Source organism: Mirounga angustirostris, unplaced genomic scaffold (assembly GCF_029215605.1).
Source record: "Mirounga angustirostris isolate CCGP_5_RB_7025 unplaced genomic scaffold, mMirAng1.0.hap1 SCAF_9, whole genome shotgun sequence".
NCBI classification, from domain to species: Eukaryota; Metazoa; Chordata; class Mammalia; order Carnivora; family Phocidae; genus Mirounga; species Mirounga angustirostris.
The window spans coordinates 48,626,689-48,652,998 of record NW_026991717.1 but is presented as its reverse complement, the minus strand read 5'-3'; the positions used below and the strand labels follow the sequence as shown (position 1 = coordinate 48,652,998).

Below are 26,310 nucleotides of genomic sequence, written 5' to 3'. Positions count from 1 at the left end.
GCTGTGTCTCTGTCAAATTTTAAAAATCTTTAAAAAAAAAAAAAAAAAAAACAGGGGTGCCTGGGTGGCTCAGTCATTAAGCGTCTGCCTTTGGCTCAGGTCATGATCCCAGGGTCCTGGGTTCGAGCCCCACATCAGGCTCCCCGCTCAGCAGGGAGCCTGCTTCTCCCTCTCCCCCTGCTTGTGTTCCCTCTCTCGCTGTGTCTCTGTCAAATAAATAAAATCTTAAAAAAAAAAAAAAAGCAATAGTCATGCCTGGGATTTCAGGGAGGCAAGTATATATTTTTAGGACAATATCTTCTTTACCAAGGAAAAAATTTTCAAAGAAAGGATTTCCTAATTAATTCACATATTTTTGTAATGTTTACCATATGCCAAGTGCTGAAGGCAGCTTACAGTGTAAAACAAAAGCTGGATAAAACAGAATAGGGATATCTAAAAGGTAAATATTTCCATATATGTTAAGATTTTTAAGAGCCTGTATGAAGCACAAGAGTAGCAGCAAGAGTTCCAACAGAAGAACCAGTGTTTCTCAGGAGAGAGTTCTGAATGCTCTTATATAACCACACCAAACTTCTGTGCCATATACTATGGAAGAGAGGACCAGCTTTAAAAAATTTTAGGGCTTAGAGGCGCCTGGGTGGCTCAGTTGGTTAAGCAACTGCCTTTGGCTCAGGTCATGATCCTGGAGTCCCAGGATCAAGTCCCACATCGGGCTCCCTGTTCTGCAGGGTGTCTGCTTCTCCCTCTGACTCTCCCCCCTTCTCATGCTCTCTCTCTCATTCTCTCTCTCAAATAAAAGCTTTAAAAAAATATTTTTTTAAAAAAGTTCTAGGGCTTAAAAGAACTCTTAAAGAGCTGTACCCAAATAATCCTATTGGAAAGGGAAGGGTGCTAAAGGCAGACCATTGAAGCAGTGAATTCCTACCTAGAATTAAAGTAGTATTAATGTTAAGCTTGTCTTTGCAATAACTATAGTTTCTTAGGGTCATTTCTTCAGACCACTCCTTGTCAAAGTCTTGCAAACTAGAAAAGAGTATGTCTATTTTTCTACAATGGGAGGCAAGCTTTTACATAACTTAATAACTCTTCATAGTTACCAGATGAAGCTAAAGAAGGATGCTAGGACACAGCCATATCCAATGCCACTTAAACCTGTAATTGCTTCTCATAAGAATATTTTGTAGACTATGATATGATCTGCATTACAGAATCAGAAGCAGCATTGATACAGCTAATTGAGAAAAGACATTCTCACCCATCTTGTTCCTGAATCAAAGAGTTGAGTGGATCTTATTTATGTTATCTCTAAGATCAAATAGGGTAATAGAATCTGCCATGGAATCGTTATACCTGAATTTTCTTTTTGAGACTACATTTCTAAGGCTACCTTACAGTCAGGTGTGGTCAAAATAGGACTTGGTTTCTGCCAATGGAATATAAGCAGAAGTATCATATGCAGATTCTGGGAATCAATCTCATATACTCACTTTGTCCCTTCTTTACCTTTCCCATCTGCCGCTTGAAACATGAAGGGTGAAGATCCAACTTAGACCATGAAGATAAAGACTTTACTCTGTAGAAGCCACAGTGAAAAGCTAGGCTGAACCTGGTTCCTGAAGACTGAAAAAGCCTCCATCCAGCCCTGAATTGCCTATCTATCTTTAGACTTTTATGTGGGAGAATAAACTCCCCCTATCTACTAAGCCACTATTAATTTGGTACTCTGTACCTATAGCCAAACCTAGTCCTAACTGATCTGTTTCTTACAAAAAGGAGATGCAAAAAAGTTCTATGATGTGAGGAAAGCTCACTTGTTAGATTTTTGTCCAATGATGTAGTCTCTAATTTGGGTAGAATACAAGATTTCTCTTCTTAGGATGTGGTAAAACACATTAAATATCCTAATAAACATTTTTATAGTACATTAGGATAAAGAGTTTAGAAAAGTCTGAAATCAGTTGTCCATTTAGGACAAAGTCTGCATAGCTGGTAGTAGGAAACTATTTCCTGGGGAGTTTCAGATTTTTGTCTGACTAACCATACGAATTTTTTAGAGCTAGACAGAATTGTAGATACTATTTTAGGAATACCTCTAAAATCTAAAAAGTAGTTACAGCCTTATAGGATTAGAAAGGAATAGATTAATATTTTCCATGATCATAAAAATCTACCCTTGCCCTTGGGACGTGACCAATCTCACGGACACTTGAAGGACACAGCTTCATACTAGGAATATTTACATCAGAGAAAATTAAGACAAATTGTTTGAAGTATCTAGGCTTTAGGTAGTTTTATCTGATTTCCATTTTCAGTTGTCTTGCTAACTTTTCTAGGAGCTTTCTAATTAGCCCTGTAAGCCGTGAGATGGGATGGTTCGTCACTGTTTCTACCTCTTTCTAGGCAATGAGTATTCAAAGCCTTCTGATCAGTTTCAAAAGCCTTCTAATTTTCATCCTCCTTGACTGCTCTGCTCATTTGACAGTGCTGATCACCCTCACTGAATCAACAAACATTATTTTCCACTTGCTAGGCAAAATGCTAGGTGTTTATAGGTTAACCCTTTTAAAGGTTAGAGTAAATCATGATTGGTTTATATCAAAGCTAAGGAATTGGGAATTAATGCCGCAATCCACTTAAGTTTAAGCAGGAGGAAGACATAATGAGTTTTTTTAAACCCATAGTAACTAGCCGCAGATGGACTGGAGAAAAGTAGATGACCATTTCAGTAGTCCGCAGGAATGATATTAAATGTCTGAACTAAGTTATGAAGAAAAGAAACTGGATTTAAGACTTATTGCTGAGGTGAAGTCAATAGAATTTGGTGGCTGACTAAAAATTACTAGAATCAGAATGGGTAAAAATCCAGGAATGATTCCAAGGTCATAGACATGGGTGACCGACTGAATATGTGGTCTTTAACCAAGAGTCAGGCTACAGAAATTGGAAAAGGTTTGTCTGGAATGTTTACTTTTGGAAACCTAAATTCTAAGGCCACCTACAAGATTTCCAACTATGTCATTTAGACATCTGGAAGTATGGCAACAGAACTATGGCATGAAGTAAGTAAGCATAGAGGAGAACCAAAGTATCCCAACACCTCATGGAGCAGGCAAAAGACAGAGCTGATCTCTTTTGGTTTTCTGTGATATACCATCCAGATTCTTTTGCTTTTCTAACCATCTCTTGGTCTTGTCATTGTTTTTTTCCTCCTCCTCCTACTCCCAAATAAGAATGTTCACCAAGACTTGATTGGCCCCCTTATTGTTTCTCATAATATATTCTTTGGAGGAATCATCTTAGCTTGAACCTCTCTCTCTGTGCTACTTAATGCCAGATATGTATTTCTAGGAAAATCTGACCTAAGTTTTGCTCCTCTGGGTCAACTGCCTTCAGGATATTTTCAATTTGCATTTCTCTTTCACACCCACCATGATTAAAACTGAAGTAATTGTATCTTTTTGTTCCACCTCAAAACATAACAGCACTTGGTATTCTTTGAGTTTCTCATATTTGAAACCTTGGAGTTATTTTGACTCCTTCCTCCACTCTACCCTACATGGTCCAAAAAAGTCATACCAGTCTCCTCTTCCTTTCAAAATATTAAACTCTTCCCTTTCTTGCTTCTTCCACTGCTCTGTGAACCTATTCCAGGTCCTCATCACCTCTTTCTTGAATTACTACCTTCTCCTCTTGCTAAAGACCATGTTATGATCACTAATTTCCTATTGTATCATATCTAAACTTCTTTGCCTATCATTCAAATTTCTCATTGTGGTAATTCCATATGTTGCCAACTTAGAAAAGCCTTCTGCTTTTATTCATCTTTTATGTATTTCCAGGTAAACCCACATGGTTCCACCATAAATGTACAGTTGACCAGTGAACAACACAGGTTTGAACTGCACAGGTCCCTGTACCCGTATTTTTTTTTTCAATAAATACAGTACTATAAATGTATTTTCTCATGATTTTCTTAAAAATGTTTTCTCTAGCTTACTGTAAGAATGCAGGATGTAATACATATATAAAATAAGTGCTAATTGAATCTTTATGTTATCAGTAAGGCTTCGGGTCCTCAGTAGGCTATTAGTTAAGTTTTGGGGGAGTCAAAAGTTAAATGTGGATTTCTGACTGGGGGAGGGGTCAGCACCCCTAAGCCCTGTGCTGTTCATGGGTCAACTGTATTGCACAACTAGTAAATTACAACTACCAAATTCTATAAATGTTTACATTGTACATTTAAGAAATGTATTCTTAGTATAATTTTATATATAATCGAGTCTTTTGGGACCTATTTTTTGCACTACCCTAGAAGCTACCAGAATTAACTTTTATTTATTTTGGTTCCGTCACCAACACTCAGCAGAATGCCTAGCAGGTCAGTATCTGTTGATTATAAGAATATCTCGAGATTTCTTCCTGTCCACCCATACAGAAAAAGGTCTTCATTACAATAGTTAATTTATTAATCCCCACTCTGCCACTTGCTGTGAAACCTTGAGCAATATATATATCATCTCTCTATGCCTCAGTTTCCACATCCTTAAAATAGCGGTAGAACAGTACCTAACTCATAGGTTGAAAGTTTAAAGTTACCACTTTGCTTGTAATGAGCTTAGAATAGCGAATGAAACATGTAAACGCTCAGTAAATGTTCATTGTTATCGCTACCACTTCTTTTAATTAAAAATATGTACCATATGCCTAGTCTGTACTCTTCATATTTAGAGCTGTTTATGTTTACAAACCACTTATATATTATCTTATTTGGTTCTCAAAGCTCAACGAACTAGTGAGGCAGATTATCTAAGTATTATTTCAGGTTTATGAATGAAACATAAAATAGAGAAATCAATGTGTCCAAAGGCACAAACCTAGTTCCCTCTCCAACTCTGAAATCTACATTGCCAACTAAGAAATCTCCCCCTGGGGCCTCAGAATCAATGCGGACAAGATGGAATTATCTCCCCCCTTGAAATCTACTTCTCTTTGTTTTCGCTAGGACCTTACCCCCTCACTGAAGCTGGAGCAACAGTATTATTTAGCAGAAGCAGCAGCCATAATCCTCTCCCCGCTCTGGACCTAACCGGCCACCAAGCGCCATTGAGTCTATCTCCCTCCTATCTCAGATGGCGCCTTCTCCATCTGCACAGCCTTCCCCCACCTATGACAGACTTACCATGGTAACGTCCCAACTGGTCTCCCAGTCTCCTGTCTTACTCCCCTCATGTCTCCCCCCAGTACCCCTCCTCAAGTCATCTTTCCAAGGGCAGAACTTACTGTGTGGCTTACCTAATTCTTCAGTGGGTACCTCTGGATAAAGTCACTTTCCCTAAAATAGCACCCAGTGCATTCGTGACCTGTGTCCTCTCTACCACACCAAGATGCCCGTACCTTTGTGATTCTTATCACATGTACTTGGCCTGTCTTTATAATGATTGCTTTTATATATTTTCTTTAACCAAGACCATAAACTCATAGATATTGTGGACTTAGTTGTATTTATGTTCTCAACACCAGCCAACCAGTGTGTAGCACATAGAAAGCATCAATAAATATATTCTAGATGCATTAATAAATGATTGGTCAAAAAATATCTACACCATATAATTAGTAAACAGATATCTAACAGCATCTGGCACATACAAGGGTCTCAGTTAAATGTTTAGTGGAGAAACAGATGAGCAGCTGATTGTTGGTTCAGTGACAATAACAAAAAAGAACACTTTTTCTTACTTTGTCCGCAAGGAACTGGTTGCGACGCTCTTCAATGAGTTTTTCCACAGCCCTCCTGTGTTCTAGTTGCTTCATTCTTTGTTTCTGAGTATTCATCAGTTCTATCCGATCATCCTCAGCAAGCTTAGCTAGCATTGCCTTTCTAAAGGTCTCCTCTTCCTCTTTTGCAGCCTGGAGTACTAATTCCTTCAGGGCCATTTGTTCTATAAAATTTTGCTTCAACTCCTTTTGCTTTCTCAATTTCTCTTCTGCTTCCTCCTAAACAACAATCCATGTAACATTAATTCAGTAACTGTTTCTTTACAGCAGATTCATAAAGAAAGGGTGGACAGAATTTGCTTGAGTGCAGTGTTACAAGATGAAATAAAACTGAAAAATTAAGCCTTTTCAAGATGACACTTTTCCCCATCCTTTTAAGACTCGTTGGGATAAAGGACATGTTACCTCTGGATTGCCTTCTTTTATTTTTAAATTTTAATTTGTATATATTTTGGAAGGAGCTGATATAAAAACTTTTTTGCACACCTGAAGTTATTAAATCTGTGGTCTGTGAAATTTGTACCCCCTAGGATCATTCTAGAATCTTGCCTGAAACTGTGGTTCAAATCACTGGTAAATATTTTTCAGAATAATAATCTAGAAATGACAATCACAAGTTTCTTGGGAAAATTCAAATTTACTTGGCGCAGTTAAAGTCTTTTCCTACAAGCTTTAATTTTCCTAACATTTCATTAATAAAAAATTTCAAACATAATTGAAAAATGTTTACATTTTTTGTGCAATGCCTTGCACACCTTTACTACTTTGCTTTATTGTCTATCCGATTAGGACTGATGTAAATTTTAATTCCTTCTCAACTGTAACCAGCCATGCCTAATTCTAACACAATTTCCAGGAGGTAAGCCGTATCCTCAGGGCATTCAAAATACTGCCTTAACAACAGCTGTAGGGGCAGGGCTTTTATAGGTAACACAAACTATAAGGGATTTACCACAGGCCAGCAGGAGGCATAGAGAACCTCCAAGAGGGCCAGGGAACCAGCTGCCATCTTGGTTACCATCTATTTTTGGTAATGGCTCAAATTCCATGATAATAACTCTACCAAAACTACACCCCATGATCCAGTCGTCTACGGTGACTGCAACCTCACTTTGCCCACTTCTATCTTCACACCTTGAGGTGGAGGGATAACTTGGGAGATAACTTAGGTCCTGTGAATAATTCTAGCTAAAAGAAGAGAAATGTGGTTTCAACTTTATAGTCTTTATAATAAAGTAAGACAAAAAGGATAGGAGTGGGTTTTAAGTGAGTCAATTTGGAATATCAGTTATAGTAACCTTTTCATTATCTTGAATATTCAACCTCTTTTTCCTCACTTAACTCTATCTAATGAGTTCAAATCCCATCTCCAGAAAGCCTTTTCTAATCACTCTAATTCCTACATATCTGTCTTTTGGACCTTTGATACCATTGAATTTTCCCAACATTTAATTTTATTTCATATGGCCATGCCTTATCTCCTCACTTAAGAATAAATTCCTACAGGGCATATTTTTTTTATTATTTTATATATCATATCTATTATTTTACTTTGGGATGCTGGCCACGGTGTTTTTATGATATTATAGTTTGTGTTCCCATGTAAGATATACAAGTCAGAAGGCCCAATGAAGGCAGATATGGTCTCAGCTTAGAATTCCTCCAGAGCTTATCATAATACCTTGCACAGAGAAAACACACATTGAACCAAATGAACTGTTGACATCTCCTGGCATCCATCTCCCATACAAATTTTAGTTTGATCCAATCAGTGGTAAAGACATCTGGCTAAAAATCAGGGAAGTGTTAGCAAAACAAAACAAAACAAAACACAGTTCATTATTTTTTTTCTACTAGAAAAATATTCCTGAACTTTTGATCTGTCTGGATCAGGATTTTATATATATATGTAATAGGGACTACATAATTTTACAACCCATATTGTGGTTTAAGAAATAGCTATTCAGGGACCCCTGGGTGGCTCAGTCATTAAGCGTCTGCCTTCGGCTCAGGTCATGATCCCGGGGTCCTGGGATCGAGCCCCACATCGGGCTCCCTGTTCAGTGGGGAGTCTGCTTCTCCCTCTGCTTCTGCTGCTCCCCCTGCTTGTGCTCTCTCTCGCTGTCTCTCCTGCTCTCTGTCAAATAAATAAACTCTTTAAAAAAAAGAAATAGCTATTCACTGAAAGTTTGAAATAATTTGTTATAAAACTAACTCTGAGCCTGTAAACTTTTAGAGGTATCTTGGTCTGGGTTCTCCTCTGAAAGCAGAGCCTTGGACAAATATTTGTGTATACATATTTATGGGAGAAGAACTCAGGAAGCAGCAGTGAGGGACAAGCAGAGAGAAATAGGGAAGGAAGAAAAGCCAAAATATGGGGGCATCACTGACCTGGTTACTATGTGGGCAGCTGTGGCTTAATCCTGCCAGGACCTTGTGAGGAATGTGTGGAGCACCTTTCAAGTCTGTCCCAAAGGCTGACAGGAAGAAGCATTCAGCCCTTAATTTCTGTCCCCTGTTGGTTGACGGATGCCCCAGAGGGTGTTAACTCCCAGCCCCCCCCACCACCACACTTGAGGAAGCTGTCAGCAGAGTCAGTGTAAGCCCCCACAAGCGTTCTCCACAGCTATCACTGAAATCAAATGTGGGGCTAAGAGGGTATGAGGCAGGCCACGAAAAGCTCTGCATATAGGATATATCCTTAGTGATCTTATTTTGCCTGCTTTTTCCACATTTTTTGAAATCACTATATTTTTAATGCAGAAGATTGTGCCATGAATATTTTTCCCATTTTAGGAGTATACAGTTGAATGACGCTTTCACTATTTGTTTAAAAAGATTTATTTATTTTAGAGTGGAGGGGGGAGGGCAGAGAGAGAGGGAGAGAGAATCTTCAGCAGACTCCACACTACGCATGAAGCCCAGTGTGGGGCTCCATCTCACGATCTCACAATCCAGAGATCCCATGAGCTGAAACCAAGAGTCGGACACTCAACTGACTGCGCCACCCAGGCACCCCACCTTTCACTATTTTCTAATCTTTTTCATTTATAGACCCTTTAGTCCTTCTCGTTTTGGTTTTGCTTTTCTCTTTTAGTATGTTTTTGCAGAGTATAAGCTTTGCCCCCCAATACTAAGTAACTGGATTAATTAATGCTAATGTGTTTTCCTGACTTTTAGAAAATTTCCACTTGTATCTTTATGATTTCCTTCCATATTCTTGCCTCATACTTGAATTTGTATTGTTATCTAAGTTACTGAATTGGCTGCCTAGGTAAGTTTTACCAGTGTTTCTTGTTTAATAATTAATTGCCTCAGAGATCAGTTTTATAAATCTGATAAGATTTTGATATGTAGTAATCTCATCCTCTTAATTACCTGCAGATTTCCTCTTCAACCAATAATTGAAAAGAGTATTTTTAGATTTTCAGTTAAAAGATGAAAATATAGTGGTGTTAAACACAATTTCCCCTTGTGTTATTCTGGTAAATTTTCTTTGGAGATTTAATAGCTTTTAAAGTTACATACTTCAATGTAATGTTTCATAGAAAATTAAATGTTTATTCTGTAAAACCTTCATTATCAATTATACCTTTCATCTGTAATATCTGGGATTCATTTGATGTTCTACTTATGGGATGATGACCTTGCCTGTCTGCTTCATTTGTTCATATATACCTGTTATGCCTTCATCCATCATTTTATTCTTAACTTTTTTGGGTAATTTGATATTAGATATATATAAATTGATTACATTAAGTTGTTTTTAAAAAGAAATGTACATATTTTACATTCTTATATGCAGTTAATCATTAAGAATATACATGCAATTGGCTTTGATATCAATACTATGGTATCTGTTTCCTCCTCACTGATAAAACAGTATTATCTAAAATCTGTTTTGATACAGCTGAAAAATATTGAAAATAATACTAATAGCTAACAATTTATTGTATATTGGCTATTCATATATTTGTTTTATGAAATGTTTGTTTAGACTTCTTGTTCATGAAAAAAAACTGGGTTCTTTATATCCTATTATTGAGTTATAAGCATTCTTTCTATATTCTGAATAAAAAGTTTTTTGTAAGATACATGTAGGGAATGGGTATTAAAGAGGGCACGTATTGAATGGAGCACTGGGTGTTATATGCAAACAATGAGTCATGGAACACTACATCAAAAACTAATGATGTACTGAGAGACAAACTGAGGGTTCTAGAGGGGAGGGGGGTGGGAGATGGGTTAGCCCGGTGATGGGTATTAAGGAGGGCACGTACTGCATGGAGCACTGGGTGTTACACACAAACAATGAATCATGGGACACTACATCAAAAACTAATGATGTAATGTATGGTGATTAACATAACATAATAAAATTTAAAAAAAAAAAATGTAGGGAATACTGTTTCCCAGACTGTGGCTTACATTTACATTTTCCTAAGTGTTAGGAAGTTATTAGTTTTGATGAAACCTAATTTCTAACTTTTTCCTTTATGGATCATGCCTTTATTAGCCTACTAAAAAATCTTCACCCTTCTCAAGGTCATAAAGTCTTTCTGCTATGTTTTCTTCTAGAAATTTTGTAGTTTCAGTTTTTTTGTCTCATTCATTTAATTTTTGTATATAATAAGACAGAATTAATAAGCTGGAGGGCAGGGGAAATCGGAAGAGGTTGGTAAAAGGGTACAAAGTTCAGCTATAAGATGAGTAAGGTCTGAGGATCTAATGTAAAACATAATGACTATAGTTAATAATACTGTATTGTATAACTGAAATTTGCTGAGAGGAGAACTTAAATGCTCTCATCAAAAAGATAAATATGTGAGGTGATAGATGTTAATTAACTAGATGGAGAGAATCATTTCCCAAGGTAGACATAAATCACCATAATGTATACTCTAAATATCTTATAATTTTATATGTCAATTATACTTCAAGAAAGCTGATATTAAAAGTCGGTGAACTTGAAAAACCAAAAGCAGATCACAGATATAAATGTAAAAGTAAAAAGGTTTTAGAAAAAAAAATTCTTCAGGATTTAGGCAAAAACTTCCTAGAATTGATGTCAAATTATAATCTATAAAAATTGAAATTGGTAAACTGGGCCTCACAGAAACTGAAAACATTTGCTTGGAGAAAGACCCTGTTAAGAAGATGAAAAGACGAGCTACAGACTAAGAGAAAATATATGTAAACCTACACACCTGACAAAAGACCTGACAAAAGAATACATAAAGAACTCTCAAAACTCTACAATAAATGAATAAGCAACCCAATTAGAAAATTGGCAAGTCATCCTGACTTGAGGTCAGGATATATTATTCAACACTATATTCTGTTGAGAAGGAATATTGAAATTCTCAACTATAATTACAGATTTGTCTCTTTCTCCTTTCAGTTTTATTTCATCCATTTTGAAGCTTTATTTAGGTTCATCCACCTTTAGGGCTGTTATATCCTCTAGATGAATTTACCCTTATTAGCATCATGATTTCCACCCTAACTTGCTTTTGATTAGTGTTTAGTATATCTCTCTCCATCCTTTTGTTTTTGAACTATATGTCTTCCTTTAAATTGTGTTTCTTATAGATAAGACAGTTGAATCACGCCTTTTATGCTGTTTGTTAACTGCTGCCTAGGTCTAGCTTTTTTTATCCAGCCTGAAAATTTTTCTTCTTAGTGGGTTTTTGTTTTGTTTTAAAAGCTTTTATTTACTTAGAGAGAGAGGGAGAGAGAGCACAAGCAGGGGAGGGGCAGAGGGAGGGAGCAGGGAGCTGGATGCGGGACTCAATCCCAGGACCCTGGGATCATGACCTGAGCCAAAGGCAGACACTTAACCGACTGAGCCACCCAGGCACCCCTAATTTTAGTATTTATACATAATGTAATTATGTTGGGTTTAGATCTACCATTTTTCTCCCGCTTCATCTCAAAATGATATTCTTCTCTATGTTAATCATTCTTTCCATTTGGAAAACTTACTTTTAGCTTCATCTTATGTATTTCAGCTTGTTCTTCCTGGTATAATTCTTGTCGCACTTGTTCCAAATCTTCACGTTGCTGTAGCATTTCTTCCAATTTCTGAGTCAGCTATTAAATTTTTAAAGAAACACACAAACATTAACAGGAAACAAATTCAATAACAATTATTTCAGAATTTCTCTAATGTTAAAGAAGTGGTTATTTTAATACCATGTTCTGAAGCTGTAGCTTTTTTTCCTCATTTTCTTGAACTTTTGCCATCCGATCTTCTTCTCTTTGTTGCTGCATGTTGGTGAATTCGATGATTTTTCTATTTTCTTCTTCCATCTCCTCACGTTTCTTCTTTCTCCAGAGAGCCTGCTCTTTCTGAAACTCTTCTATATACCTTCGAGTTACATTCATTTTTTCTAACTTTTGTTGTCTTTCCCTAAAAAGCAATAGTGAGTGTCGTTTTATAGTAACAGAAATAATATTGAAAAATGTGTCATTTCCTTCAGTTGATAATAATGTGGGCAAAACAGCTTTTCTTTTTATTTCTTTCTTTATTTAAGAGAGAGAGAGTGAGGGAGCACAAGGAGGGGGAGGGACAGAGGGAGAAGGAGAATCTCAAGCAGACTCCCCACCGAGCGTGAAGCTTGACATGGGGCTCGATCTCACAACCCTGAGATCATGACCCGAGCCAAAATCAAGAGTCGGATGCTTAACTGACAGAGCCACCCAGGCACCCCACAGCTTTTCTACTTATAGTTTATTCATTCATTAATACCACAAACATTTTGAGTATCCACTATGTGCCGCTAAATATAAATGACAGGTATGAATATTCTGAGTAAAATACTACTTATACCTCTCCTCTAAACTGTTAATGAAGTTTTATGCATCCATCTCAGAAAGGCCAACAATCTGTTTACATAAGCCTAGCAGCACTCTCCACTTTAGCTGTCTAGCAAATAAATGATCAGAATACAAGTCCTCTGACACAATATGGGAATATTTAACAAAACAAAGGTTTAATCATTCTGTTACTTAATAAGCATTTGTTATCAGGTAATTATCATGCTTACAAAGATAAACAGGAGTTGATCTCAGTTTATATGATTGTAACATTTATTGAGGACTTACTATGTACTAGGCACTGTTCAGTTGCTTTACGTCTTCAAAACAAGCTTAAGATAAATCGAATCTCAATGTTTAGGCATGTAAAGAAGCTGGGATAAACTTACAATTGATCTTCTTCATAGATTTTCCTAACAATTTCATCAATCATGAGTTTCTCTTTTAGTAACTGCTCATACGCTTCCTGCTTTTTCTTTTCTTGTTCTTCAAGTTGTTTCTCTAAGTCAAGGTAATACTGTGCTTTTACTTTATTCCGTTTGTCTTCTGCAGCACTTTCTTCCTTTATTGCTCTCTCGTGTTCTTCCATCATGGTTTTAGCTATTTCAGCATCACGTTTCTGTTATTAAAACAAAATTCATCTTTCCGTTTTCAAATGTGAGCACAGTATAATAGAATATTTCAAAACAGATGTAATGGAATATTATACAGCCTATTGCATAAAATATTTTCATCTGTCAAGATAAAAAGCTAAGGAAAGTTACTGTCACCTGAAGGGTTTGAATGATGAGTCAAACCCTAAAGAGGCTTTCCCATTCCTTCAAGTAGGTCTCAAGGAAATACAGGATAAGGATAACTGATAACTCCACATTTGAAAAACAGCAAATAAAATTAGAAGTACTTTATTAATACTATGTTTAAAAAGCAGCAGTCCTCTTTTTCTTTTATTTAAAAGTTGATACAGGCAATTCTTAGCTCCCCTGTGTATCAGCTGCCATTTACAGCAAGGACGGGACTCTTTTTCAGACAGGTCTACTATTAAACAGCTCTGAGCAACTCTTATGTTTCTCCCAGCCTAAACTTTGTTTCTTGCCTTTGAAGTCTGTCATTTCTCTTTTATCAAATGCCCTTTATAATCACTTTAACTCAAAAGAGTCATATATACCACTGTGTCTGTTTTCTGTGGCTTTTAATTCACTCATTCAAGACCATTCCCTCTGAGTTAGAGACAATCTTGCTTCTTAACTAGGTTAAACCCCTTATTTGTTTTGAGCATTTTGAAATCATTAACCAAATAAGTTGTAAATTAAATATATTGAGGCAATTTTTATTACCTTTTACCATTATGATCACAATTCAAACACTAGAATGGTTAACAGCATCAAATAGACAAGAAGAAACAGATTAAAATATGAATGCTGAATGCCCTTCCTGATCTAATTGAAGCCTTTACCACATACAATATTAATATGACTTGACCAAAACTCTTTCTCTGCTTCTATTTTCTTATCACATGCTGTACTAGGTTCTTTAAAAAAATGTGAAATGATAAAAACATTTGTATACATTGCTGTACACATAGAAATACAATATTTTCATTTCACAGATAAGGCTAAAGCTCAGAAAGACAGAGCCCAAACTGGCACCTAGATATCTCGACACCTAGTCAAGATCTAGGACTATTTGAGTTTAATTTTTATGGACCAATTTTATTTAGAAAATAGCGGCAATTCTTTAAGGAGTCAGATTAAAATGTACAATTGCTTTGAGAAACCTCAAGAATCAGGGTAAAACTGCAAGCTACTAGCCAGAGAGTACATTGTTTATGTTCTACTTTATTTTTGCAAGCTTAGAAAAGAACTACATGGCTTAGGAAATGAAGTCTCCTCATTCTCTGCTACAACCCATCTCAGCAAAGACAATCCCAGTCAGTAGCTGGCTGTGCAATGCTCCAGACTTTTCCTATACTAACACACACGCATACACAGATCGCTAGGGCCAGCATCTCATCGTATTAGATGCCTCTATCACACTGCGCTGGTTAAGTATTTTGATATTATTTCTCTAACTGTATGTGTGTGTGTGAACGTGTGTATGTTGATATCTACACATAGGTTGATGTACACATAAAGGTTTAAAAAATAAAAATGGTCTGTGATATGTATTACTCTCCAACTTGATTTTTCTGCAGCTTGCTTTTTTCTTTTTAACCTGTAATATATTCAGACCAACTTTAAAAGCCAGAACATTTACCTCTACCTCTTCCCTTTAACAGCTGTATGACATCTTTGAAAGGGATCTAGGAAAGAGGAAATTCTACCACCAAAATGCTCTACATAATAATAGAGAAACAAGAGAAAAGAACTTACAAGACCATGTAATATTGCAGTCAGACCTTTTCATCTACATCTAGCCTTTCCACGGGACCATGAGGGCTCAAGTGATGGTATAATGGTTTGAAGTGTTAACTCAATAAACCCAATTCTACATTTACTGTATACCATCACAGGTAAATGTGTCTGAAACTCCTTTGCCCAAGATTAACTCTTGCCCTGAACTTGGCAGTTAGGTCAGGAGTTAGAAAAGGGGATAAAAATAGAAACAGGAGAAAAGAGGTAGCTACTTAAAAAACAGGCAAGTTTCCTGCCTAAAATTATAAAATATTTTAATTTTTAAAACATTTAACAAGTACAAAATTTAATAACATTCTAAAATATTATTGATCACACTAACAACTTGTACTGTATTGATTTGCCAAAGAATGATCAGTAAGAGACCACAAGGAATGCTTAGACTTACTGAGTATAGCTATTCATTCTAAACAGCAACCTCATTCTCTGTGTCTCCAAAAGGCTCTAATATTAAGTTAAACAAGGCTCACTATTAAATAATCTATGAGTTCCTGTGCCTTAAGGATCTGAAAAGTATAAAAGTATTTAAGAAACCTAGCAGTGTAAATTCTTTATAGTATGTGACAATTTTCACAAAATTGGTCTATTTTTGGTTTTCTAAATGAAGCTAAAAATATAGAAAACATAAACATGATTACCATTTGTTCGTATTTAATGGCATCCTTCTCTGCAATCTGAGCTGCCCTTTCTTTATTCATGTAAGCTGCTTTTAATTTCTTCTCCAATTCTCTGAGCTCAATACTGTTTAAAAAAAAGACAGAAATTTAAAATTGAGGACCATATTTCTTACTATTTTAAAGGTCTATATCTGAAATTTAAAAGAACTTTTTTCTAAATGTAAAAGATATTTTTTTTTGGTATTTTTTTTTATTATGTTACGTTAATCACCAGACATCACATCATTAGTTTTTGATGTAGTGTTTCATGATTCATTGTTTGCGTATAACACCCAGTGCTCCATGCAGTACATGCCCTCTTTAATACCCATCACCAGGCTAACCCGTCCTCCCCACCGCCTCCCCTCTAGAACCCTGTTTGTTTCTCAGAGTCCATAGTCTCTCGTGGTTCGTCTCCCCCTCTGATTTTTCCCCCTTCACTCTTCCCTTCCTGATTTCTTTTTTTTTTTTTTTTAACATATAATGTATTGTTTCAGAGGTACAGGTCTGTGATATTATTAAGTATCTTGAAAACAATATCCTTTCCTCCCTTCACACAAAGAAAAATCAGAATGCATATGAAATGAGGCATTATAATTAATTTTCCAGACAAAACAACCCTTTTATTTCCAATAATCATCACTAAAAACCTTTTGCCAGAGTATGACTCAGAGAGAAGATGGTTTATCAATATTGGTTAAAACTTCTGTCCAGCTACCAATGCTATCGAGCTAAAAGAACTAGAGTGGAGTGGTTTAAAGCGAGTAACTTAAATTTTATACCTCGGTTTTGTGATCTGTAGAAGGGTTAGCTATGGGAATTAGTTAATGCCTATAAAAAGCTTAGAAAAGTACCTGTTACGTAGTAAACACTCTATGAATGGTAACTATTTTTTGATGATGATGATGAAGAGGAATGACCATGGGCAAGTTTGCTTCACTTTTCTGGGCTTGTTTGCTTATCCGTTAAAAATGAGGATTGCCCTCAGATAATCTCTAAACTGCTTTTGAATCTATCCCTTCCCTAGCTATAGTGGAAAACAAAATGCCATATACAACTTTTCATTTTAATGTGCCAGAATTCTGAATATGAGAATTCTGAGTTGGAAGGGTCCTTAGATGTTACTTGGATGCACAAATTAATTCTTTTTTTTAAGATTATTTATTTTAGAGAGAGAGAGTGGGGGGGGGGTAGGGAGTAGAGGGAGAGTCTGAAGCAGACTCTGCACTGAGCCTGGAGCCCAATGCAGGGCTTGAGCTCACAACCCTGACATCACGACCTGAGCTGAGTCGGATGCTTAACCAACTGCGCCACCCAGGTGCCCCGAACACATCTTAATTCTTACTAGAACAGAGGCACTCACCTAATTATAAACAACTTACAAGTACCCTATACCTCCAAAGAGACAGTCATCACGGGTAAGAGGAGAGCTATTCTTGGTGTTGCGATGTGTCCTTCTTGCCCTTCCTGTTGTAGATGTAAATGTATATGACACAAGATTGCTTTCTTTCATAAAAATAATAAATGAGGATTAAGTTTCTAAGTTAGTCTATATATTTTACTCTGACAGGCTGCGATATATTTACAAGGGTTTTTGTTAAGAGTTAGGTATTAATATTTGTAAACCAATGTATGAACCCAATCACAATATATATCACTTCTCCAAAAAAAAGTGCATCAAATTCCAAATAACTAACATGCAAATAAATGACCTTCATTTGAAGGACAAGTACACACATTTCTATTGGCTATATACCTAGGAATGAAATTTCTGAGTCACAGGTAGGCTGTATTCAAATGTAGAAGAGAAAATGCCACCTTTCCAGTGCTTTGCACAGCTTTGCACTCAGAGCGCTTACACCGCTACACATCCCAGCAGCACTCTGTGGTCTTGTCATTCTTTTTCAATTTAACCACTCTTGCGGTGTGTAATCTATCACTGGGGTTTTAATTTGTTTCCCTATTATTAAAATGAAACTGAGACCTTTTCATATGTTTGAGTCCTTTCTACATCTTCTGTGAAGTTTTTGTTCAATATTTTTTTGCCCATTTTTAGACTAAATTGTCTACTTCTTATTGTTGCATAGAAGTTCTTTATATATTCTTGATAGAAGTCTTTTGTTGCTTATATGCATTGGAAATATTTCATTCCAGTCTGTACTCACTCCCACCGTGGTTTCTTTAGATGAAAAGAAGTATTCTAATTCACCAATCTTTTTCTTCATTGTCAATGATTTCTGTGTCCTGTTTTAAGAAATGTTGCCTACTGCACACACATAAAGGTATTTTCTTATATTAGTCTCTCAAAACTTTGTTTCACCATTGACTTTTAGACTACAGTCATTCAAGAATTGATTTCTGTATGTAGTGTGAGGTGAAAATCAAGCTCATTTTTGTACATATGGCTATTGAATTGATCCAGTACCATTTTATAAAACTGTCCATTTCTGAATGTTCTGCAGCACCAGGCCAATCACAGTGCTCTGCACTGTCATGAAGTTGAGGTGTGCATCTATGCATGGATCTGTTTTTTAATATATCCCATCCTTCCTCAACTGGGGTTCCATAAGAGAATTAAGCCCCACAGAAGACTGAGAACCTATATTTTAATTTTCTCATAGCATATAGTTGGTATTGTTTTAGACTGATAGGAGGTCAGTTAACTCATTACAGATAACAGATGCCTTAGGCCATTAGGGTTTAAATTTTCTGGGTGAGAAGATCTGCTCCATTCTATTCCATTGACCCATTTATTTATTCTGTGCTAAAACCACACTATCATAATTATTGTAGCTTTATAATAATTTTTCATATCCTAGAGAATAAGTCTCCAATTTTGGTCTTCTTAAAGATCATCTTAGCCATTCTTGGTACTTTGCATTTCCATATACATTTTAGAATCAGCTTGTCAAGTGTCACAATAAACAATAATGGCTGAGATTCTGATTAGGATTATACTGAATTTATAAATCAGTTTGGAGAGTACTGACATGTTCACAATACTGAGTCTTCAATAAACATGGTATATCCTTCCAATTATTTCTGTTTTTAAAAACTATTAATAATGGTTTATTTTTGTTTTCTTTCAGTGTTGAGGTTTTATAGCTCTTTCATTAGGTATTTATTTTTTATGCTCTTGTACAAATTATTTTAAAAATTTCATTCTCTAATTGTTGCTAATTTACAGAAATACAGTTAATGCATATTGACTTCACATCCAACAACACTGCTGAACTTATAAATTTATACATAGATTCTTTTGCATTTTCTACATACACAATCATATCATCTGGGAATAATTAAAGTTTTATTTCTTTACTGCCAATCCTAACACCTTTCATTTACTTTTCTTGCATTATTGCACTGGCTAGTATGTCCAATACAAAGATTAGTACAAGGTATTATAGCAAGCATCCCTGTCTTCTTAATAAAGTGTTTAACGTTTGCCATTAAGTATGATGTTACTGTAAACTCCATTTTATTCTTAATTTCCTAATCCTTTTTTTTAATCTTAGAGTGATGTTGATTTATATCAATTGGCTTCTTCTCATATAGTTTTTCTATTATATTCTGTTAATGGGATGCATTACATTTATTGATTTTCTAGTTAAACCAACTTTGTATTCCTAGGATAAGTTAAATTTAGTCAGATGTAATATCTTTCTCACATGCCAGTGGCTTTGATACTAATTTCAAATTATAGTAGCTAAATTCAAGAGAAACAGTCTATAATTTTTTTATCCTATTCAGGTACTGATCTTATTAAAATCAACTGGGAAGTGTTCCCTCTTTTTCCACTCTGCAAACCTATGTGAGACTGGTGTTCTTATTTGAGTGTTTGGTAAAATTCACCAACCAACTAGCCATGAAGGTTTCTTTGTGAACAAGGTTAATTATAAAATTATAGGTTTCTGCTACTACTTGTGCCAGTCAGTTTGGTAAAATGTTCTATTTACGAATTTATCTAAATTTCCAAATTTATTTGTATCAAATTGTTCACAATATCCTACCATCTAGCAAATATTTGTATGATGTATAGTGATGTACTATCATCCATTCCTAAAATTGGTTATTCATGCATTCTCTCTTATACTTTATCATTCTTGTCAGGGGTTGTCAATTTTATTAGCCTTTTTAAAGGCACAAGTCTTGGCTTTGATTCTACTTTATGCTAACATTCTAATGTATTTGTTTCTGCTCTTATTGTTCTTCTACATTCTTTTCGTAATCATGCCAGATGGAAATTTGCTGTTCATTTTCTAATAATTCCAGATGGAGCCTTCATTTCTATTAGTCATTTCAGATTATAAATTACTCTTGAGTAACAGCTTTAGCTAAACCTGTAAATTTGGGTTTTTTTTAATCCTTTAACTTTTTTATTGTGGTAAAATACATAAAACAAAAATTTGTCATTTTTAACTATTTTAAGTGTACAATTCAGTGGTGTTAATTACATTCAGAATGTTCTACAACCATCTATCACTATTTCCAGAAATTTTTCATAATTCTAAACAGAAATGTACTCATTTAAGTAGTAACTCCCCATTCCTCCCTTTCCCCAATACCTGGTAACCTCTAACTACTTTTTGTCTCTATAAATTTACCTGTACTAGTTATTTCACATAAGTGGAATTATACAGTATTTATCCTCTTGTGTCTGGCTTAACATATTGTTTTCAAGGTTCAACCATATTGTAGCACGTATCAGAACTTCATTCCTTTTCATAACTGAATGATATTCCACTATACACACACACACACACACACCAAAGTTTATCTATTCATCTGTTGATGGACATTTGGATTGTTTCCACCTTTTGGCTATTATGAATAATGAATAATGCTGCATTAAACACTAGTGTACAAATACCTGATTAAGTCTCAGTTTTCAATCCTTGTGGGTATCTACCAAGGGGTGGAATTACTAAATCACATGGTAATTGTATAACTTTTTGAGAACCGCCGAACTGTTTTCCATAGTGCTTGCACCATTTTACATTCCTACCAGCAATGTCTAAGGGTTCCAATTTGTTTCCATGCTCACTAACATTTATTTTCCATTATTTTTATTATAGCTTATCCTAGCAATTTCCCTAATGACTAATGATGTTGAGTGTTTTTCTCATGTGCTAATTGCCTACTGTCTATCTTCTTTGAATAAATCTCTAATACTTTGCTTATTTTTGAATTGGGTTGTCTTTTGTTGTTAAATATATTCTGGATTTAAATTCTTATCAGAGATATAATTTGCTTTTCTGGACTGAGTGAGTTAGGAGTTAAGTGAAACAGAGATGAGCATCTTGTGTCAATCCTTCAGGTAGCTCCCAAGTAGGTTAAAACATAAATATACAATAATTTTCTAATTAAGATCTGCTCTGCTCTCTCTAGATCCAGGGATAGATACTCACAATATGGGCTACTTCAAGACTGCCTCAGAGCTGGGAAGAGATGGAGCAAGGACAAGTAAAAAAAAAAAAAAATACCACAAACTTTGGTACCATTTCTAAGTTGCTTTTTCTTCATTCAGCATTCACTTGGTTGCTATAAACCTTTGATTGTTGTAATTGTACAGGCACCAGCAAGGAACTGGTTATGTATTTAATAACGGAAGACTATCTTTTATCTCTTCTTTGGGCTAGTTTTTGCTGAACTTAAATACAAATTACATATGAGGTAATTCTTTTTGCTTTCATATACCTATGTGTTAACTATGTAATATATGTATAGTTGCTAATTATGTAATTATAAAAATTAATTATACAATTAATCATAATTTTAAGTAATTAAAATTACTAATCACACATGTAATTATTAATTGATTCATGCTATAATTTAAAAAGGACTTCTAAAAATAGGGAGTAACTGTCCCATCTCAAGTTAAAAGCAGTGATAAACTGGGGGGCCTGGGGGGCTCAGTCGTTAAGCATCTGCCTTTGGCTCGGGTCATGGTCCCAGGGTCCCGGGATCGAGCCCCACATCGGGCTCCCTGCTCAACAAGGAGCCTGCTTTTCCCTCTCGCAATCCCCCTGCTTGTGTTCCCTCTCTCGCTGTGTCTCTCTCTGTCAAATAAATAAATAAAATCTTTAAATAAAAAAGCAGTGATAAACTGTCTTTTAAATATTTTCTTGGATTAAAAAATCATGTGTTCTATAATCTTTGTAATTTCCTCCCTCAGCCTTCTTTTTAGTGCTTAAAAAAAAATTTCACAAAGTATCATTTGCATTTTAAAGCTCTCCTTTCTGTTTAAGCAAGTGTCTCATGACATCTGTGAAATACCATGCTTTCTTTAAATCGGACATTTTGGCCTGTGTCCTTAAGAAATACGAGGCTTACAGGCATCATAGCAGTTTTGTGGTTCACCTGCAGGTTGCAATTTGAGACACTGACTTTAAATGAAAAATGTTATGATTGGACTTTAGTTAGAAAAATGCCTTTTTCTCATGTGGTCTCAGAAATAGGAAAGATCAGTCTATGTGTTCTCAGTGCTGTATTTTTGCTTCAGCTTCCGGGGAAGCAATGATAAGATATGGTGCTCCCATCTTTGGGTTTCACACCTACTCTGGTGTGTTACGGTTGCATTGAAATAAAATTTTTTAAAGCAGTGCAAAAAAAAAAAAAATCATGTGTTCAAAAATCAAATAACAAAACAATCTCATGACTTTCAAACTCAGTTATTTTCAAAATAAATTTCAATGAGCTTTCCAAATTCACCCTGGTTTTTAAAAATTCATTTCTTTTAAATTTAAAGAGTTTAATCTTACTATAGATTTATTTTAATAACTTAGGATATATTTTGAGTACCACAGCAAACATTTCCTTGAATTTAGACCTGCCAATTAGCAGATGAAAACACTGATCAGAATAATGGTCCATTTCTGCATAAGTCAAAATTCTACCATGGCTTATGCAAAAAGTGAAAAACTCTTAGAAGTTTTGACACTGCTGAGAAACAGCATACCCTATTTGAATAAGTACTCAACTGAATAACTTTTGCCTTAAGTTTGAAGAAAATTTTCACGAAGTATAGAATTCTATATGGGCCATTATTTTATTATGGCCCTTTAAATCCATGGTCTTCTCATTTTCACTCCTGGCTTTCAAAATCCAGTCATACTTCTTAGTGCTGCTCCTTTGAAGGTAGTAGTCTTTTGTGGGGCTACTTTTGTGATTTTCATGGTTTTCTTTATTGTTGGCTTTCAAAAGTTTGACTAGGGTGAGTATAGATATAGTTTTCATCGTTTGTTGTGTTTTAACCTGTGGCTTTATGTCTTTTATCATGTTTGGAAATTCTTGGCCAGCGTCTTTTCAAATAATGCTTCTGCATCATCCTCTTTTATTTCTACTACCAGAACTAAAATTATACATCTGTTAGAACTTTCCATCATAGCCCTTATCTCTTTTAAGTTTTCTTTTGTATCTTTCTATCCTTTTGTCTCTCTGTGCTTTATTCTGGATATTTTCCACTAACCTGCTTGCACATAATCTCTTCATCTGTTTCTATCTAATAAAATCTAATTGAAGGGGCACCTGGGTGGCTCAGTCGTTAAGCGTCTGCCTTCTGCCTTCGGCTCAGGTCATGATCCCAGGGTCCTGGGGTCGAGCCCCGCATCGGGCTCCCTGATCCACGGGAAGCCTGCTTCTCTCTCTCCCACTCCCCCTGCTTGTGTTCCCTCTCTTGCTGTCTCTCTCTCTCTGTCAAATAAATAAATAAAATCTTAAAAAAAAAATTAAAAAAATAAAATCTAATTGAATTCTGTATTATTGAAGTAAAACATAAAGTGTACAAATCTTACGCATAAAACTTGTAAAATAATGTTGAACAGCTTGCAACATGCTTATTGGCCTCTCAGCCATCATTTTGGAATCAGCAGAACCTCCAGAAGAAGTGTAGCTACAAATGCCAAGCTCACCATTCTGGTTTCCTTCCTCTCTCAGATCTTTTATACTTTCTCCAGATATTATGTTCTCAGAGAGAGCATTTATTTGAATCACCTTGTCTAAAAACTGCTAGAAGTGGGAGTTCCTCTATTTAATTTTTAGATCAGTGAATTAGACAAATACATGATGAAATATTTATTTCGTCTCCAGATAAACATAAACCCATGAGGGATAGCTAACAATGACTGGAGAATTAATGTCCAAAAAGATAGTTTGCAACTAGAACAATAGGAAGACATTAGTGGCAATTTTAAATCTTTAAGCATTAGTAATCCCTTAAAGAATTTGATAAAAGTTGTGGACCCAGAAAAATACAATGGGTACATTTGTCAAACATATAAATATAATTTAATGAAGCTCAAAATCCCTGAAGCTCACTCATGGGTTATATAATATCCTACGGAAGTCCAGTTCAGTTAAGATAATATGTAACAATTATCAAAGTAAATTTCTAATATATTCAAACTATGTAACTATAGGATGAGCATTTAGTTAGCCCTGAGTTTTAGTCAACAGTGTGGCATGCCTGCTCCAAAAAAGCAATTCCATCTTAAGCAATATTAAGAAATATATTCTAGAACAACGTGGTTAACAGTCCCACTACTAGGAGTATTAAGCAGTACCCTAGAACATTCATCATACACAATTATGAGGGCAATATTTTAGAACAATAATTATGTAAATTACATCTACAGAAGAAAACCAGGATGGTGAAGGAGCTTGAAATCATATTATATATGGAACAAATGAAGGATATTTAACTTATAGAAGAAAACATTTAGGGGATTCATAAATGAAAGGATATTCTAAGTAAGAACTAAATGTTTTTCATCAGATAGCAGAACTGAGATAAATGCATGAAAGTTACAGGGAAATTAATTTTGAAACAACAGGGGGAAAAAGATTATTCAAAGTTAGGGCTGAATGAAAAAAGAAGTTTCTATCCCAATCACCAGAGGTATTGAGCCATAGCTGACCAGCCACTTTCCAGAAATACTGTAGGAAATTTGTCAGTGTAGAAAATTAAATTACGTATCCCCTAAGGTTTCACTGAAGAGTAGGATTCATGCGTCATATTTTTTAAGATTTTATTTTTTTATTTGAAAGAGAGAGAGCACGCGAGCACATGGGTGGGGAAGGGGCAGAGAGACTCCCTGTTGAGCCGGGAGACCAAAGTGGGGCTATATCCTAGGACCCCGAGATCATGACCTGAGCCAAAGTCAGATACTTAGATGACTGAGCCACCCAGGCGCCCCTCATGAGTCTATTTTTTAGGTCATTTTAAAAAAAGAGAAGAAATTGCTATTTATTTTCACCTTAAATACTTTACTTCTTTGAACACGACTTCTTTTCCCAAATGAATATATATAGCATTTAAAGCAATAAGTATTTCCAGACAAAATATTAACTTAAGTGCAATGATACAAAGAAAGAAATTTCACTCTCAGGTGCTAAGCATTAGATAAAAGTTTAAAGGCAAAGACAAAATAAATGAAATTTATAAAAACCAAGATACCTGTTTTCTCTTACTTGTTGCCTCATCTTTTCATCCTTTAGACTTTCATGTTTTAGTTTTGCCAATTCCATAGCCAATTTTTCTTCTTGTTCAAGCTGGAGTTCCCTCAATCTTTTGTTTTCTTCTGCCTGAATTTTTTTTTAAAAGTAACTTCAGTTATTTGTCCTCCAGAATCAGGTATTTTTCATCAAAGCTTCAGAGCAACAAACATTTGTGTTTTATTTTAAAATACAAACTACTACTTCAATAAGTACTTTTCCAAACATTTTACCCCAGAAAATTTCAAACATCAATAGTAAGAATATTAAAATATACCCTCAGCTATCCATCATTCACTTTCAATAGCTATCATACTTTTCCAATCTTCTTTCTCTACTCTTCCACTCCAATTTCATTTTTTTCTGTTCTTTTTTGCTCGACTATTTTAAAACATATCCTAGATACATTACCATATAAATAATTCAGTATTGATCTCTACCTGAAAAGAATTTTGCCTTATGTAACAACCATGCCATTACCATGTCTAAATAACAGTAATTCCTTAGTATGGTCTAATATCTTGTTCATTTTCAGGTTTTCCCAATTGTCTCAATGATACTTTTGTTTGCTTTTTCAAATGAAAATCCAAACAAGTTCCACATGTTGCATCTAGCTATTATTTCTCTTATGTCTCTTTCATTCCGTAACAGTCATCCCATATACACACTTCTTTCCTCCATTGACTTGTTGTAGAAATTAGTATATGTGGACTATACAATGTCCCAAAACATTCTGAATTTGACTGTTTCCCAGGATACCATTCAACTTGTTTCTCTTTTCTATCTCCTATAAAATGGTAGAAAGATCTAGAGGCTTAACTAAATTCTATATTTAGAATGAATAAGCAAATGAGATGTTCAACATCACTAGCCATCAGGAAATGCAAATTAAAATGATAGATCACTACAAACCTATTAGAATGGCTAAAATAAAAAATAGTGGCAAAGCGAATGTTGGTGAGAAACTGCATTTCTCACATATTGCTGGGTGGGAATGTAAAATGGTAGCACCACTCTGGAAAACAGTTCGGTAGTTTGTTATAAAGGTAACATGCAGGGGCGCCTGGGTGGCTCAGACGGTTAAGCGTCTGCCTTCAGCTCGGGTCATGGTCCCGGGGTCCTGGGATCAAGCCCCGCATCGGGGTCCCTGCTCA

General features: G+C 35.4%; 2 protein-coding genes across 6 annotated transcripts in view; one reads left to right on the top strand and one right to left on the bottom strand.

Moving 5' to 3' along the window:
- The window catches only part of TEX9 (testis expressed 9), a 228,930-nt gene extending 206,393 nt beyond the window's left edge, over positions 1-22,537 (top strand). The window contains exon 12 of the mRNA XM_064570434.1: positions 21,053-22,537. Coding sequence (XP_064426504.1) covers positions 21,053-21,064 — 12 coding nt within the window. The 3' untranslated portion in view covers positions 21,065-22,537. The remainder of the gene's footprint in view (positions 1-21,052) is intronic.
- Positions 1-26,310, bottom strand: part of MNS1 (meiosis specific nuclear structural 1) — a 61,635-nt gene that overhangs the window by 2,280 nt on the left and 33,045 nt on the right. For 3 of the 5 annotated variants that reach the window (XM_064570432.1, XM_045900016.3, XM_045900015.3), the window contains 6 exons: positions 25,119-25,246; positions 15,647-15,749; positions 12,987-13,216; positions 11,974-12,190; positions 11,764-11,871; positions 5,740-5,997 (listed from right to left, as the gene is read on the bottom strand). In XM_064570432.1, coding sequence (XP_064426502.1) covers positions 5,740-5,997; positions 11,764-11,871; positions 11,974-12,190; positions 12,987-13,216; positions 15,647-15,749; positions 25,119-25,246 — 1,044 coding nt within the window. The remainder of the gene's footprint in view (positions 1-5,739; positions 5,998-11,763; positions 11,872-11,973; positions 12,191-12,986; positions 13,217-15,646; positions 15,750-25,118; positions 25,247-26,310) is intronic. The other 2 variants (XM_054513533.2, XM_064570433.1) reach the window with 2 other exon arrangements.